Genomic DNA, 18,927 nt, shown 5'->3' on the forward strand with positions numbered 1-18,927 from the left:
TCGGTTTAGAGGGTGTGTGTATGTGGAAGGAATGGGCAGTGGAGGGGGATAAGGCAGCCAGGATAAAGGGATGTGTTTCATAGTATTTTGAAGCCACTGTAAAGTTTCTTTAATATGTGATAAAATGGTATTATAGCTTTTATCCAACTTCGTTCCCCTTCTGCATGTAAGCACAGATTTTCCAAGATTAAATTTACCTTGATGCAAATGAGTGAATAATATGGATTATGTTGGATATACTGGGTAATAATCTAAGATCATTATACTATATCATAAAAGACCTCAACATACAGTGTTTGCAATTGTAAATTTCCACTTAAAAATTATTTCAAAGATTATGATTCTTGAATGGAAGAAACATAGCGCAAAGAATCCCAGGATTTTTTTTTGTCTATATTGAAAAACCTAATGCAAAGAACAGTCCAAAGGAAGGAGGTTATAATGGTTTCAACTGAGCATGAAGTCTGGCTGGAGCAGATAGACTACACGATAGCTTTGCAATAGACTCACATGATTTGGAAAAAAAAAAAAAGACATTTTGCAAAAAGGAAATTAGAATCAAAGGAAAAAAATTTCAAACCTTGAGCTTTAAAAAAAATATAAATCATCTCAGCTCAGCGCTATTCTACGGCTCGGCATCTGTCTTGCTGAGATATCATTGCACACTGGGCGGCTGAAAGCCTTTTCCTTTACTTGTGTTTCTCAAGAGAGTTGGGAGTGATTGGTCTGCATAACACATACCCTTTCTGCCTCATCGCTTAAATCTTCCATATTTCAGCCTGGGCTTTCTTCTGTTAAAATATTCAAGCATTATTCGGTTGCAGTGCCTGTCTGAATGCAGCAACAAATAACTGAATTGAAGGATTACGTTAAATAAAAAAATTTTTTTTTCTAACTTTTGGTATGATTTTCTAAAAGAAAACAATTTAAAAAGTGTCAGGCTTGGGGAAGCTTCTCATTTGAAAATCTAGTTCACGCTGGCTTGAAAAATGTGGATAGATCTGAGGGTTAACGTAACTGAAGAGTATTTTGTGGCTCTTCCAGATATGAACAAGGACCAGATTTTGCTCAGTCTGGAGGAAGGCTCCTCTGTGTCACCTGAGTAAATCAAAGTGGAATTCTCTTTGCTTCTTTCCATGACAGCATTTGCTGGTTTTTCTGGATTGATACATGACTCAGTAAATCAGAATGGAGACTCTTCCTAAAGCAAAACTACTAGTCTTCAAGGAATTTTCTCTATTTTGTTTTTGTGATTTTACAACCCAAACTGCAGATGCTTTATCGGCAGTATTGATCAAACATGTTGGTTTTTTATTAAAGTCTCTATCAGTCAATCATAAAGAAAATCAACCCTGAATATTCATTGGAAGGACTGATGCTGAAGCTCCAATTCTTTGGCCACCTGATGCGAAGAGCCTACTTGCTGGAAAAGACCCTGATGAAGACTGAAGCAAAAAGAAGAAGGCTGAGCATGAGGTGGTTGGAGGCATCACCGACTCAATGGACATGAGTTTGAGCTAACTCCAGGAGATAGTGAAGGACAAAGGAGCCTGGCTTGCTGCAGTCCACGGGCTCACAGAGTCAGACACGACTTAGTGACTGAACAACAGCAGCAATGACATCCCTAAGCTGCACTGTGGACATTTCATTTACTTTCATGCTCTTGAAAGAACTTGCTCTGAACCTAAGAACTTACAGGCTTTAAACATCCTGCAGAAAGTTCTTTGTGCAGAAATTGAGGTACTATTTCCAATAAGACTAAGCTCGCAGGAAATGTTAGCAACTTACTAACAGAAAGAAAACTATTAAAAAGCTGGAAAACCAAATTATGCTGAATGGATGTTTTCCTTCTATTAATATTATTGTCCCTTAAAATCCTATTAATGGAATGAGAGGTTTCCTTGAGACAGCAATAATGAATAGAGTTTGCTTTTGTGCGTTTTTTCCTCTAGGTCCCAAACAACTCTCTCTTACATTTTAATCTGTCTTGTGTTATTCAACCAGGACACAGTTGTTCCCACTAGGGAATTTACTGAGTCACAGAAACAGGTTTATTATGATCAAAAATGCAGGATTTTTTTTTTCTCTGCTTCAAATGAAATTATATTAGAGTTCCATGTCAACTAGATGCTTGGTTCTTGTTACAAGATGAATAGGGAAAAAAAAATACAGACCCAAGGGAATTCAGAAGATACAGTTTTGTGTGCAACTGTCTTCCCCATTTTGCTTTAAGAAAATGTTGGAGATAGCATAGTCTATCAGTAAAAAAGAAAGAAGATGTAGATTTAAATTTTGGTTTTGTTCTATAATCCCTTAGCTGCTTTGGATTTCAATGTGCTCAAATGAAAAATGAGGATCTTCATTCTTTTACATAAATGCAAGATACATAAGTGAGATAGCATATTGCCTGTAATTTGAATTACTCAAGGGAAATGTGGTATAAAAACTAAAGTTATCACCAAGCCCCAGCAACTGCCGGCTCAACATGAAAGTGGTCTCATCTCAGTGAGGGGGCTAAGTGAAGAGGGGGCAATATTCATGCTGGAGACCCCCTCCTCCTTCCATGCAGGGACCACCTCACCTGTTCCCACTCACTCCAATTTCCTCTCCTTCACTGTGTGGACTGATTTATTTTCTCAAGAATCTTGGTTTAAAAAATGAAAATAGAGAAAATAGAATTCCCTGGTGGTCCACAGGTTAGGACTCCATGTTCTGATGCAGTGGGCATGGATTTGATCCCTGGTAGGAGAATTAAAATCCCACGTGCTGAAAGGTGTGGCTAAAGAAAAAAAAATAGAGAAAAGCAAACATTTTCCCTGAGCTTGTGTTCCTCCCTCTTCTCCCTTCTTTTTCAAACTTGCTTCTTGAAACTTGCTTACCATCTACTCAGCTCCTCTGCAATAACTTCCCTGCATCCTCTCTTGAGTCCCAGGTCTCTCCCACCCTCAGTGGGTCTGCTCCTGATGGAGCCACCAACAGTTCCAGGTTGGAGAGTCAAGTGGTCACTTGGTTGACCAGGTTAAAACCGCTCATGGTCACCGCTTCTGCCCTCCTAGCTGGGTTTCCATCTTCATCCTGTCCCTTTAAATCGATCTTACAGGACAGCTAAGGAAGAAACACCATCTTGTTCTAGATCTTCAAGTAATTCAAGGATTATCAATTATGTTGCTCTTTGTTGTTCAGTTGTTCAGTCATGTCAGATGCTTTGCGACCCCATGGACAGCAGCACACCAGGCTTCCCTGTCTTTCACCATCTCCTGGAGCTTACTCAAACTCATGTCCATTGAGTCAGTGATGCCATCCAACCATCTCATCCTCTTTCTCCTCCTGCCCTCAATCTTTCCCAGCATCAGGGTCTTTTCCAATGAGTTGGCTCTTGGCATCAGGTGGCCAAAGTACTGGAGCTTCAGCTTCAGCATCAGTCCTTCCAATGAATAATCAGGGTTGATTTCCTTTAGGATGGACTGGTTATGTAGAGGAGAAATTCTGATCTCAGCATGGCTTAAAGCATCCCCTCACACCTTGCCCTTACTCTCTAACAATACTGGTTTGTATGTCCCCCCCGCTGCAGTTTTATTTCTGGTTCCTGCCTCAGCATACACCTTCCCAACACTTGCAGTGCGCTTTCCTTCCACACTTGGTTCATTATAATACAGCTTTCCAAAACCATCTCCTCTAGGATGATTTCTCAGAATAACAATGGCTACTTGAAGTAGTAAACATGTGCAGATACTCTGCTGAACACTTTGCTCATTGCCTCATTTACTAACATGCTTTAGTCCTCAATGTAAGTACTTCAGCCCCCGATGTAAGTACCATAATTAGTTCTGTTGTGTTATAGGTGAGGACCCCTAGGACCAAGGAGCTCAAATCTGTTCCTGAAGGTCACACAGCTAGAAGGGGTGCTCACTGGGGTTTGACCACAATCTTTGAGGTTCCAGAACTTCAGCTTCTTTTTGGGTAGGGGGGAAGCTACTCCAGTCGTCATCAGAGCATGTGGGCTTAGTTGCCCTGTGGCAGGTGGGATCTTAGTTCCCTGACAAGGAGTCAAACCATGTCCCCTGCCTTGGACGGCGGATTCTTAACCACCGGACTGCCAGCGAAGTCCCCAGAACTTCAGCTTCTAAACATTATTTTAGACTGTCTCATCAAAATAACATTTTCAAGCAATAGATGCATTTTTATTTCTGCAGTATGGTACCTGCTATTTCTTTTCTATTAAACATGTTTCCCCACTTTCTTAATAAAATCAGATTCATTTTTTTTAGACACATCTTTTTGACCTGCCTCCAACCCGAGGGAGGCACGCCTTCCTTCTTTGGGTCTTCCCCTAGTGCTCAGGGCTTCACACTAAGGCTCCTAATTCTGTGTATCTCTCCTCTATTAAGCTGACAAGTTTTAATTAAGGGCAGGACTCTTCGTGGCCCCAAGCCTAGTACTGGACGCCTGTACACACACGATAAGGATAACACAACAGTGATGAGACGAGGAACAAAAAAGGCAGCCAAGTGTGGCCCACAGACAAGCTGAAGGGGCCCATCTGTGATATTTCCCATCACTCGGTTGCCCTTTCCTTAGGTTCTTTACAATACAGAATCAGTCATGCTAACCAGCACAGATGACTCTTCTGATTTCAGATAAGCCACGTTATTAAGACGAAGAGGAGTAATGACAAGCCACATCAGATTTTCCCTCAGAAACAAACTCATAGAAAGTGTTTTGTTCCTGATGAAGACTATGCTTCCAACTTTGTAAGATTAAAAAAATTATAATTGACTATAAATTCTATACAACGTATTTGTGGTATAAAGTTTTACAAACGTATGGATTCTTGAACAGGACAACACACCAGTCAATTTATGACTATATGTTGTGTTTTTAGAGCTTTCCATAGAAAATTCTAATCTCTTTTAAAATCTTCTTTATTTTGAAATAATTTTAAACTTACATAATAGTTACAAAGATAATACAGAGTTCCTGTACACCCTTGACCCAGTTTTTTCTCATGTTAGCATCTTACATAACCACAGGACATTGATCAAAACCAAAAAATTAACCTTGGTCGACTACTTTGAACCAAAATGAAGAATTTCTTTGGAACTTCCCAAATTTTGCATGAATGCCTTTTTTTTTTCTGTTTCAGAATCCCATCCAGGATTTCACATTATATTTCACTGTCACGTCGGACACCCTTTTGTATGTGCGTGTGTGTGTGTTTAAGCTCTTCCTTACTTTCTGGCTCCACAAAAATACTTTAGTCTTATCTTGTGTTTTCCCTGCCTCAGCTTGAGAATCAGCCAGTTCTCCAAAGAATATTGATTTCTTTTACTGGAGAATGGTTTTTAGAAACAAGAATCTTAGGAGTGGGTTTTCTTGATATTACTGGCATGTCACTGCTCCTATGTTCACCCAGAGGAAAGAGCTAGGAAATATATGTATGCATATGAGCCCTTGTGTACACACACATCTGTATTTAGTATCTACTTATTTATGTGTTCCACCTTAGTTGACAGGTAGCTAGTAGCAGTGATGACATTTACCATAGAAGAACCCCACACTTTACACTGGAGGTTTGGAAGACACAAATTTTGTCCTGGAGTCTATACACTGGGGTCTTGAACTCAATTCACACACTGTCCCCATAAGGAATTTCTTTTCAGACAACCACCATGCCTTTTGCAACTGCTACTCACGAGTACGCCTGTGGTAGATTATAGAGTCGTTCAATTTTGCATCCTTTGATTAAAAGGGCTTATTAGATGCACTATGAAAACACATCAGCACATTTCATGTAAAACAACACGGAAATAGGGGTAACATCAAATAAAATAGCACACGTATACATTTCTCATTTCTTAATAATAATCTAAGTCATTCTTTTAATATCAGAGTAAAAAATACTCAATAGTCATATGGCTGTGAGGATGCCAGCCATGTCCTGCATCCACTGTGTGCTGAACAAGGGCAGCGGGTAGAATGTAAGGAAAGACCCACAGTGCAACCACTAACCCCCTGGTATGAATGAAGGAAAAGACTGACCACTGTTCTTAGGTAAATGCCATGGCTTCCTGGCCACTTTTGGTTGTGAAAAATCAGTCCAAGGAGTCCAGACTCATACCTGAATCAAGCCTCACTCCCAGTCTCCCATCTCCAGGCTCCTCCTCTCTGAGCTGCAAGGGTGACTTCAGTTCTAGAGCTGGGAAGGGGACAAGGTCTCTTCATTCATTCATTCATTCATCTCCTTCTTTGGGTTCATTCAGCTCCTCCAGAGCAGAGGCCAGGATGGAGAGTTAGGAGGACAAAGCATTGTCTGAGGAACCCGGCCACATTTCAGGGTGGCCCTCTTTGTGGTCTGGTCTGGATCTACCCTGCTCAAAGCTGATGGCCTTCTGTAAGGCTGACCAGTGTTAAGAGGCAGAGACACAAAATTCCTGCCTGCAAGGAATGATGTTGACTAGACCAAGGCTGGGCTGATCAGACCTTCTCCCCTTAGGAGGCTGAACTTGAGTCAGAGAAAGTGTTATTTGTAACAGAACAAAAAGTCAAAATTTACATGAGACAAAAACAAAGCTGGATTATTTACGTTTCCCTAAGGGCTTCCCAGGTGGCAGTAATGGTAAAGAACCCGCCTGCCAGTGCAGGAGACATGAGACATGAGACATGTGTTCGGTCCTTGGGTTGGGAAGAGCCCCTAAAGAAGGGCATAGCAACCTACTCCAGTATTCTTGCTGGAAAACCCTATGGACAGAGGATCCTGGTGGGCTATGGTCCATAGGGCTGCAAAGAGCTGGACTCGAAGGGCAAAGCACCAGTACCATTAAACCTTGTTTTCCTTTATGTGTTAGTTACTCAGTCATGTAGGACTCTTTGCAAGCCCACAGACTGTAGCCTGCCAGGCTCCTCTGTCCATGGAGTTCTCCAAGCAAGAATACTGGAGTGGGTTGCATTTCCTTCTCCAGGGAATCTTCCCAACCCAGGGATCGAACCAGGGTCTCCTGCATTGCAGGCAGATTCTTTACCATATAAGCCACCAGGGAAGCTCTGTTTTTCCCTTAAGGCTGCAGTATCTCTTCCCCCCTCAACCCTATACAATTGTATCCAGATTGACACCTTCCACTATCATGCCAATACAGAGAAAGTCTCTAGGATTGAAGTGTCAAAGAGGTCAGGGATTTCTGTCTGGTTTGTCTGCTGACATATCCCTCGTGCCCAGAACACACGCCTGGCCCATGGCAGGCTCTGGATAAACAGTTGAGAATGATCAGGAACATCCCTATTTGTAACTCCAGCCAGCCAGCCCTCACTCCTAAACTCTAGACTGATACATGCAACCAACCATTAGGTCTCTACTCAGAGTCTCACTCACACCAGCCCAAGACAGAGTGATGATCTTCTCTGTGCTAATGTTTCCTGGTTCAGTGAATGGGACTGTCATCCATCCAAGGAGATGAACCTGAAACCAGGAGTCATCCTTGAGATGCTCATATATGTCCTTCCACCCACAAAAACACTAAGGCCCTGCTGATTCTGCTTCCCAAATAGCTCTCCAGTTCACACTGCCTCCCATCCAAAAAGCCTCGAGGGGCTCCCTATTGTTCTGGGGGCAGAGGGAAAAGTTCTTGGCCTTTTTCTCCAGACTCTGCATGGTCTAAGCCCCACTTACTTTTCTACACTCACTTTACACCACTTTTTTCTGGGGTCATGCTGAACATGTTTCCTTCTCTCTGGAATGTTCTTTCCTCCCCTCTGATAGCTACATCTCCATGAAGTTCACCGCTGCTCCTTCTTCATAGCTCAACCCAAGTGTCTCTTTCTGCTTCCCCACCTCCCTGTCCCTCTTTCTGCTTCCCCACCTCCCTGTCCCCCATCTGGGTCCAAGTCTTCTAGGAATTCCTCACTCAAATGCTGTTCTTCTCTGCAGAAATGTCATCTCACATTATAAATATCTATCCACTGCTTTGATTATTTGATTTATGTCCAATTCCTCCACTAGGCCCTCAGCTCCATGAGAGCGGAGAATTACCTGTTTATTCTTGTCTGCTTCATGCCTGGCGCAGTGCTGTGCACGTAGTAGGGACTTGAAGATTAAAGGAATTGAATGAACACGCAGAGAACAGAAACGCTCTGGGTAGAATGGACAAGTAGATGGACTTCTTGGAACAAAGAACAGAAGGGCTGTGTGAAACTTGAGTCCTGAAGACATCAAGGCAATGATACCTCGTGTCCTGTGCTTAGGCACCCAGAGGACAACACTTACTACCTCATTCCTCAAACAAGTCTGAAAGCAGCTACCAAAAGCCTTTCTGCAATTCAGTGACAGCCAGACACTGCAGAAAACTGAAACCAATTGTCACTTTTTTTCTTTAGAACCATAATAATCCTCTTTCCCATTGCCTGTGAAAGGATCTGATGAGAAAAAGTGCTGTTGGCATTTAAAATTTTTGTTCTCTTAATTAAAGAAAGCAAAGTGAGAGAGCATCTCCATGGCTCGGCAGAGAGCCGGGCACTGGGCATGCTGAAGAGTAAGCCTCCTGCCTGGTTCGTATGTATTATCCTTCCAAATCTCACTTAAAAAATTGAGAGATTATCTTGCAGAGTGCTGTGATAAACTATAAGAAAAGTGATTCTGAACTAGCACAACCACAGGCTGGTACAACCAACCAGTCATCAATGTAAACTCAGACTGTAGCCTGCCAGGCTCCTCTGTCCATGGGATTTTCCAGGCAAGAATACTGGACTGAGTCGCCAGGAGATCTTCCCAATCCGGGAAGATTGGGAACTGAACCTGGGACTCCTGTATTGCAGGCAGATTCTTTACCAGCTGAGTTACCAGGGAACCCCAAACAGGCTTAGGCATGTAATTTTATGTTTGTTCAATGTCAAAAGAGACTGGAGCTATCTTATTAAACGTCCTGAGTGCCAGGGACGAGGCAAAGAACAAAGTTTCCTTCTCTGGTTTCTTTTTTTTAAGCTGCCTCGTCATTTTAGATGCCGTGTACGGGCCTATTGCCTACTGGCATGCTGGATCTTAGTTCCCTGATTGGAGGCTGAACCTATATTCTCTGCACTGCAAGGTAGATTCTTAACCACTGGGCCACTGGGGAAGCCCCAGAACAAGGCTTCTGAAAACAACAGCCTCTAAAAGTGATCTGGTTTGGCTCAATCCCACATGGAATGAAATTTTGGAAGGGCTAACCGAAACCCTTCTTCCAGGAAAGTCTCACATTTATAAACTTTACTCTTGAGGGAGCTATTCGGTTCGGGGCAGAAGAAAATGAGTCCAGCTGTTGAGAAAGCTCTCTTGGTTGGTGAAAGCTGCCCGACATTCCAAGAGGACTCCTTGTCGCTCAGCTCTGTCACCTCCCGGAGGCAGAAAGAGGTCCTTTATTCTCAGAAGGTGTTTTTAGTTTTCAAGGTCTGCCATACCGAGTACCAAAAACTGGTGGCTTGGAACAGCAGACATGTACAGTCTCAGTTCTGGAGGCTGGAAACCCCAAATCCATGTGTCTACAGACTTAGTCCCTTCTGAAGGTTCTAAGGGAAGGTCTGTTCCAAGACTCTTAGTTTTTGGAGATGGGCCGCACCCCAGGTATTCCTTAGCTCGTACACGCGTCAATCCAGTCCCTGTCTGTGTGTCTCCCTCTTCTCCTCTTTGTACAGGGACACCAGTCATAGTGGCTTAGTGTTGCTGGTCACTCAGTCATGCCCGACTCTGTGACCCACCCCGTGGACTGCAGGACCCCAGGCTCCTCTGTCCATGGGATTCTCCAGGCAAGAATACTGGAGTAGGTTGCCATTTCCTTCTCCAGGGGATCTTCCTGACCCAGGGATTGAACCCAGGTCTCCCGCATTGCTGGCAGATTCTTTACCATCTAAGCCACCTTAATGACCTCAACTTAACCTGATTTCAACTCAAATGCTCTATTTCCAAATCAGGTCACATTAACAGGTCCTGGGAGTTACAGCTTCAGTGTATCTTTTTAGGGGACATAATTCAACTCATACTAGGAGGACACCGATTTTCACAGGTACCTTGTCTGTTTTGTTTTGACTTCCTGAATCCCAATTACCTGTTTAACTCCAAAACTCCATTTGGGATTTTGGCTGTTTCCCCATTTTTGCATTGACTTCTTGATTTCTATGCTGTTATCTTTTCTTTTTTAAATTGAGGTATAGTTGATTTATAATATTATATATGTTTCAGTTATACAACACAATGATTCATAATTTTTAAAGGTTATACGTCTTTTTTATAGTTATTATAAAATCTTGGCCACATTCCCTTTGCTGTAAAGTAGATTGTCCTAGCTTATTTTATACATTAGTTTGTATCTCTTAATCTCCTGTGTGCTTAGACACTCAGTTGTGTCCGACTCTTTGCAACCCCGTGTCCTGTATGTAGCCCACCAGGCAACTCTGTCCATGGAATTCTCCAGGCAAGAATACTGGAGAGGGTAGCCGTTCCCTTCTCCAGGAGATCTGCCCAACCCAGGGATCAAACCCAGGTCTCCTGCATTACAGGCAGATTCTTTACCGTCTGAGTCACCAGGGAAGCCCATGAAAGAGTCATCTTTGACCAAAAGTTTGAGCGTGGCTTCATGCGGAGTTGGGTTACATTGAAGGCTTCGAGTAAAATTCTGAGTTTACCAACTCTTGACCACGGACAGTTTACAGCTTCTTCGCAATATTCATCCTTTGGCCCTGGGCAGTTGAGCAGCAAGGATCCTAGATATCGGATGCCTCCAGTCTCATGTAATTTCCAACTGTCATACAAATATTCAGTGGAAAGAAAATCCGCAGGGTGGCACCATAGTAAATGATGTTCAGATAGCTAAAAAAATTAAGAATTGGTCAGTAACCCAGTGGTCTGTCTGGAAACTTGGGAGTATGAGAAGTCCAAGAGGAAAAAGTTAGCAATTTGTCTTTACTTTCTTAACTGTCATCACCCACCTCATGTTTTTTTTTTTTTTTTTTTTTTGATGTGGACTATTTGTAAAAGAGGAGAATGAAAAAGTTGGCTTAAAGCTCAACATTCAGAAAACGAAGATCATGGCATCTGGTCCCATCACTTCATGGCAAATAGATGGGGAAACTGTGGAAACAGTGTCAGACTTTATTTTTCTGGGCTCCAAAATCACTGCAGATGATGACTGCAGCCATGAAATTAAAAGACGCTTACTCCTTGGAAGGAAAGTTATGACCAACCTAGATAGCATATTGAAAAGCAGAGACATTACTTTGCCAACAAAGGTCCGTCTAGTCAAGGCTATGGTTTTTCCAGTGGTCATGTATGGATGTGAGAGTTGGACTGTGAAGAAAGCTGAGTGCCGAAGAATTGATGCTTTTGAAGTGTGGTGTTGGAGAAGACTCTTGAGAGTCCCTTGGACTGCAAGGAGATCCAACCAGTCCATTCTGAAGGAGATCAACCCTGGGACTTCTTTGGAAGGAATGATGCTAAAGCTGAAACTCCAGTACTTTGGCCATCTCAGGCAAAGAGTTGACTCATTGGAAAAGACTCTGATGCTGGAAGGAATTGGGGGCAGGAGGAGAAGGGGACGACAGAGGATGAGATGGCTGGATGGCATCACTGACTCGATGGACGTGAGTCTCAGTGAGCTCCAGGAGTTGGTGATGGACAGGGAGGCCTGGCGTGCTGCGATTTGTGGGGTCGCAAAGAGTTGGACATGACTGAGTGACTGAACTGAACTGAACTGATTTTTAAAGTCTTTATTGAATTTGTTACAAAACTGCTTTTTTATGTTCTTTTTTTTTTTGACCATGAGGCATGTGGGATCTTAGCCCCCTGATCAGGGATCAAACCTGCATTCCCTGCATTGGAAGGTGAGGTCTTAACCCCTGGACTGCCAGGCAAGTCCCACTCATCTTCTTTAACCTAACTTCTGCACCATCAGAATCCCTGAGTGTGCTCTCACCACCTTACCAGTATGGTGACCAAATTTTTATTAAAATTTTTAAAAAACTGTGGTCAGGAACACATAACATACCATTCACCATCTAAGCCATTCTTTAAGGGTACAGCTCAGTAGTGTTAAGTACATTCACACTGTGTACCAAAGGTCTATAGAATTTTTTCATCTTTGAGAACTAAAAACCCTGTAGCCACTGAACCACAAGAAGAAGTCCTCTTTGCTCCCTGCAACCGCCACTTTACTTTCTGCTTCTGTGAAGCCAGAAGACAGCAATCAGGGTTTAGCTGAGTGGATCCTCTGGCCACGACTTGTCTCCCTAAATCCTGAAGGACTTCAATACAGGAGGCAAGACAGAGATGCAAACGAAACCCCCCGGATAAGACTGCAGAGAAACATTAACTTGGAGCTCACATTTTAAATAGCATTAAGATTTCTGTTTTTTTTTTTTTATTTTTTTATTTTTTTTTTATTTATTTTTTTCTTTTTTTTTTTATTTATTTTTTTTTTTAGTCAATAAATACTTGTTTATTGATTAAACTGAATTATAAAAAACAAAACAAAAAAAACTTCCTTCTACTACTAAGCCATGCAGGCAGAATCCACAAAAGTAATAACTTCCTGGCCAAAACCCAGTCGATCCACTGTTGGTATTATGGCCTTAGAAAAATTACCCATCAGGAAAGTCATACAGTGTGCAGAGGCCAGGAACCCAGCTCTGCTAAGTCTGGGGCTGCTGCGGAGACTACCAAAGAGAAAGATTAGTCATTGTACATAAGAGTTGACCATAAGGATTTCTGTTTTTGTTAAAAGGATAATCAATAAGACAGAGAAGCTTCTTTACATGTCTACCCTCAACTATGTTTTGGATGTGAAGCCATCAAAGACAATCGAGCTTGAGCTCACATGGGACTTAATACAGAATTGGGGAAACAGTTTTAATTTCAGAGCTTTGAATTTAATCTAGACAGAGTATCTATACTTACTTTTTCAATACATCTTTCCCTGAGGCTTCTCTATGGGTTTTTTTTTTTCTCACAGTTTAATGAATTTTCTACTGCTTAAAAGAGAGCCCTTTATGTCTGTCTTGCACTGAATTTGCAAAAATCATTAAAGCTGCAAGAACTCTCTTCATTTTCAAAGTTTGTAAAACTCCACCCACGTTCTCCAGCGTTTTTGCTACATCACCGAGCACCAAGGTCACTGTCTCCTACGGCTTGCTCTTTAGAGGACAGCGGTAGGTCAAGGGGATTTTTTAGCCTCCATACAAACTGACTTGGCTTCTCAGCTGCCAAATTATACATTTGCAATCTCATTTCTAGTCAATTTTCTGATCTTATGTAAAAAATATTATATATTTCTCTATTTCTATCTGTCTCCAGGTCCTGTATTGGGTTTTGCGAATGCTAAAAAGAGAATCATGGTCTCTATTTAATTAGAAACAGGGTCACACAAATTATGGCAGCCAGGAAATGATTGCTCCAGTGATACTGCTGCTAGGAAAGCAATAGATAAATTTTATGCAGATGCATAACTGGCGTGAGTTTTCAGAACATTATTTATTTTGAAGAGTGACAAAGGAAGAGCTATATGAGCAGCTATAAAGGCACAACATTGGTAATGTCACAGAGAAGGGTGGCCTGGGGATGAGCATTTATATCAGAACCCATCAAAACTCATCCCCAAGGAGCCTTTTTATTATTGCCCTCGGAATCCCATCTTTAAAAAAAAATATTCTTCTGTCTCTCAAAATGCCTTTATGAAGCAATAAATAATTCAATGTTGCTTCTTTTTCCTTGAAGAAGAGCATATAGGAAGAGGCTTCCGAGCACTAGGATGCAGTGTTGCTGCCCAGAAAATTTTCAGCTAAAAGTATTTTAAAGTTGGCATTTTGGTAGGGTAAATGCACAATTCCCTTTAGGTTTCCCAAAGTGTCAAGGAAAGCTGTTGGTTCCATCGTTTGCCCTGAAGAGCCCCACGGCTTAGCATCCCTGGCTGGAAACCACTGACTTAAAGGGCAAGGAGGAGACTTCAGAAAATAAGGAGGAAAGGTAAGAAGTACGTTTCTACGTAAGAAGAATCCGATTCCACCACAATGGATCCTGTGGATTGTTCCTGCTCCTCGGGGAGCTTCTCCCTGCAGGGAGCTCTGGTGTCCTTGGCTAGAGGGCAGCCTGACTTAGGATTCAGCCATGTTTCTCCCCCTTTATCACAGGCTGGGAGTCACAGTCTGCTCTCTTTCCTTCAGTTTCATCTCTTGGGTGCTTTCCTCGTTCACGTCGTCACTTCTTTCTTCTTCTCTCCCATCCTAGTTTCTTCACTGCACTGTCCAGCTTTCTACCCTTGTCTCCCAAACCGTCCACCCCTGGGGACATAATCCCTTCCCCAAGCACAAGGACCAACTTTGTCTCTCGTAGCCCCGTTCGATATTTCATATTTAACTTCTCCATTTTAAAGGTGACTCACACTGGCTTCTATGACTCGTGAAAAATGTCCATGAGTCAACATATATTTTAACACAATTGTTTTTACCACGATCATAATAAAATACAGTAACAGTCTCTAGCAGCCTTTCTAAACTCTTAATATGTTGCAAGCACATTATATCTGTGTCTAAGGAGGGTCACTGTTCCAGAAGGTTCCTGAGGCTGGAGGAGCTCTGGACAGTGTCTGCCATCAGTGGAACGAAGGGTAAATGTTGCAGCTCTTACCTTCTGCCAAAGTGCCAACTCCAGTGCCTCTGATTAGATCATCTGCTTTTTGAGGGGAAACAAACAACTACTTTGTATATAGCTTTAATGACTGGGTTGTTTAATTCACCTCCGTTCCTCAGGAAACCATCCATCACATCAACAATTATTTCATGGCTATAATGATGTCTGTGTCATCTGAAACATCATTGTTTATCCACAAGTTATCAACGGTCCTATGAATGAGCCTCCAGCACACCATGACTCATGGTTGGCATTTATAGAGCTTTATTGTGACTCAGTACAGTGTAGAGGTTGAGTCTGGGCTTTTGGTCCAAACTGCCCGGGTTCAAATCCTAACTCTGCTACTTATTAGCTGTGTGACCTTAGGCAACTTGTTTAACTTCTCTGTGCCTTAGTTTCCTCACCTATCACATGAAACTGAGAATAGTACCTGCATCACATGGTTGCTGTGAAATTTAAAAAGGTGATAACACAAAGTACATGCACTGAGCCGGTGCTAACAACTGTGATGGTGGCTGTTATGGTCGCTGTTCAGGCGCTAAGTCATGTATGACTCTGCAGCACCATGGATGCAGCACAGCAGGCTTCCTCATCCCTCACTGCCTCCTGGAGTTTGCATCTCGACACTATACAGAGCTCGTGTTCATGTCCATGTAGCTATAAGTAGCTGTATATAGACTAACTGGTGGAAAGGGTCAAAGATTGAAAAAAAAAAGTTTAAGCTGAATAAAGATAGATTTTGGAATATAGAGTGCTTTCTGGAACTTGAAACATTAAGAAAATCAAATAGTTTTTCACACTTTCCCCATCCTCTCTTTTGGGAATAACAGAGTAAAGTCATTTAAATCCTTAATACCAGATTTGTAAAGCAAGGATGAAAGTGGTTATACAGCAGTACATCTTTATTGGTGTTTAATTATACTGTTGGTCAATTCTGAACTTGGTACATATTTATTCTACAACTAGAAGCCAGAAGTATTTACATCAATGCCACAAAGAACTTGCCAACTCTCATACGAAAAGCCTGTTGCTGTTGAAACAAATTGAAAAGATCTGGAAGAAAGGTCCACCACACTCAGACAAGCATTTGCTTGTGTAGCCTCAGAACAGGAAAATTCAAATCCTTCCTTGATAGGCTCACAGCGAGCATCTTTACATCCAAAAAAAAAAAATTTTTTTTTTTTTATATGATTGACTATCCTTAGTTAAAAGCATGGGCTTTGGAGATAAACAAGAGTAAAAAGGTGAAATGCTTAAAGTGATTTTGAGATTATACATAACAACAAGACATTTAAATAGGTGATGTCTTTGCTTTGTAAAAAATAGACAACTTGATCCAATTTGAAAATTCTGAATATGTGGGGCCTTTGGAAAGTTCCAGATGGGATATTCTTTATTAACATCCCAACTATTGCAGTGCCGAGGTGGGTGATCCAAGAATATTTATCCAGGTGCTCCCTTGCTTCACAAATTCTGCTTCTCAAAGGGTCTCTTCTCCTTGACACAGTCAAATATTCAAGCCAAGTATCCTCCATGGAACAAAAACTTTGAGAATACTGATTCACATCTGTAATCTTTCGGCCATCAATAACATAATCTTCACATAGTTACATTGAGATTTTTTGGAAATGATTATCAATGCCATAACACCCAGTCTGTTTTCATATACAGCTGGGCACACAGGTGATCAGTTATTCTGTCCCATTTCTTATACCTACTGTGAGCACCAGGACTAAATTCTCTTTTAGTGCCTAGTGGTCAGGCAAATTTATGCTTAATAGTTTTATGATGATGATCGAAAGTATTACACATAGCTATGCCAAATGGCAAGCTGGCCCTGAGGCATTTCATTTCCAAACAACCTTCATGTAATGGCTGAAGGAGAATCTAAATTCAATTTACTATACCATGCCCATCTTAATTTTACTCAAAATAATGATATAAAAATATCCCTAGGATAATTACAGAGCAATAAAAATTTCCTTTGTTGATATTAGAGAAGGTTAAACTTAAAAGAAAAATATTTGCCAACTCAGTGTGTTAATTTATTAAAATATTTGCTTTGAAGCTTGAACAGATTTAACATTACCTGTAAGCACATGCTTTACCCTTATTTTTTTAATGCTGATCTAAAGAATCCCCCATACATTACTTACTTGTTTAAGCTTCTTTAGATCTTCATCAAGCTCTAAGTTGTCCAAAATAACAGCAACAAACAAACTCAGGAGGATCTAAAAAATGGTTAAATAATAATGAAAAAACTCACACACCACAAGTATCAAAATATTACCTATATGATCTAGAATATCTACCTAAAGTATATGCTATATAGAATGCATTAAAAACACACAGTTGTGAGTACTGCATAGGTATTTAAAGATATTCATAACAAATACATTCAAGGAAATGCATCTGTTAACTGAAATAGACAATATAAAATATTAATTTGCTTTATAAAGCTGATTTTAAATGAAATTTAGGAAAATTTTAAGGTAATTCAACAATCTTACTTCTAAAACTATATCCAAAGAAAATGATCTGAAGTACTGATGAAAATCTTTATACCCGAAAGTACCTGAAAGAGTTATTTATAATGATGGAATACTGGAAATAAAACCTAACTGTAGGTAAATAGCTAATACAGCTATAGAGATTTCTACTGCAACATTCTTGCAGCTACTACAAATGTCTATTGCGCTAGCTAGTTCCAAGATGGTAAGTTCGCGGTTCACAGTCTTGAGAGTCCCCTTCCACACTGAATACGGTTGGTCTATGTAGTCAATGGATTACAGAAATGATTGTCTGTGACTTACAAGGCTAGGTGGTAAGGGGCACTGTGGCCTTCGCCTTTCTCTCTCTTGGCTCACCCACTCTGCTGGAAGCCAGGTGCCAGCTCCCGAGGACACTCAAGTGGCCCTATGGAGAGGCCCTTGTGGCAACCAGCAGAGACCTCCGGCCAACAGGCACGTGACTGACCCATCTCAGAAGCAGATCCCCCAGCCTGAGTAAAGCCTTCCGATGACTGTAGCCACAGCCAGAATCTTGACTGCAAACTCATGGACCGCTCTGAGCTAGAAACACCCAGCTTAGCATGTCCTAGATTCCCGACCTGTAGAAACCACACAAGATACCAAATGTTTATGGTTGAAATCCCCTAAATTGTTCATAATTTGTCATATAGAAATAGATAACTAATACACTCATGAATTCTATCAGTATTGAAAACTGCTTACAACATTAAGTTAGTATATATATGTTAGAAGTATGGGCTTCCCTTGTAGCTCAGTTGGTAAAGAATCTGCCTGCAAAGCAGGAGACCCCAGTTCAATTCCTGGGTCGGGAAGATCTCCTGGAGGAGGGATAGACTACCCACTCCAGTATTTTTGGGCCCCCCCGGGGGCTCAGATGGTAAAGAATCTGCAAGCAATGCAGGAGACCTGGGTTCGATCCTTGAGTTGGGAAGATCCCCTGGAGGACAGCATGGCAACCCACTCCAGTGCAAAGAGTCTGACACGACTGAGCAGCTAAGCACAGCATGGCACGTGACAGAAGTACAAGTACATACAAAATGAAACACTAGAGAAAACGTTAAGAGCAGGTACTTTAGAAATGTTAATGGTGCCTGCCTGTGTGAAAAAATAGATTTCCACCCCTTTTGTTGTATTTTCCAAATTAAAAAAAAAAAAAGGCATATGCTCCGTTTGGAATGGGTAAATAAGGTAAAAGAGAGAAAACAACAAAAAAGTAGAATTTTAAAAATATTTTAATTTCAATTCCCTTTTCAACTTTGAATTCTCTAAAGTCTCACATTCATTTGCTAATCTTTACATTTCTTATTTATATTCTTCCTTTTAATTTCCCTCTTAGCAAATTATTCCCATTTGTTAATATTAGACTGTTAAGCACAAAGGTAAGAAAATCGAGGCAATTTAGTCATGATTTTCAAGCACCAGAGAGATTGTTATGCGAAAGTTAATGCCTTTTCCAAGTTTACCGAGCACAGAACAAGGGGGAAAAAGCTTCAACTACTATAAAATTCTGACAGAATGTTTGGCTGAGGACAAGTGCCAGCACCCTTCATTTTAACAGTCATATCATCTGGGATCCGACCAGAACTTAAAGAGGACACAGAATGGTCTAGACCACAGATTTAGTTTTAAAAAAATTGAAGTATAGCTGACTGATAACAATGTGTTAATTTCTGCTGTATAGCCAAGTGATTCAGTTATACATTTATATTAATATATATGGGTGCTGTGCTTGATCACACAGTCACATTCGACTCT

The 18,927-nt window shown here is 41.2% G+C and overlaps 1 protein-coding gene across 3 annotated transcripts in view; it reads right to left on the reverse strand.

The window, feature by feature from the left end:
• The window catches only part of NALCN (sodium leak channel, non-selective), a 314,747-nt gene that overhangs the window by 98,413 nt on the left and 197,407 nt on the right, over positions 1 to 18,927 (reverse strand). For all 3 annotated transcript variants that reach the window (XM_070800447.1, XM_070800448.1, XM_070800446.1), the window contains one exon: positions 16,798 to 16,872. In XM_070800447.1, coding sequence (XP_070656548.1) covers positions 16,798 to 16,872 — 75 coding nt within the window. The remainder of the gene's footprint in view (positions 1 to 16,797; positions 16,873 to 18,927) is intronic.

This window comes from Bos indicus, chromosome 12 (genome assembly GCF_029378745.1).
Source record: "Bos indicus isolate NIAB-ARS_2022 breed Sahiwal x Tharparkar chromosome 12, NIAB-ARS_B.indTharparkar_mat_pri_1.0, whole genome shotgun sequence".
In the NCBI taxonomy this organism is placed as follows: Eukaryota; Metazoa; Chordata; class Mammalia; order Artiodactyla; family Bovidae; genus Bos; species Bos indicus.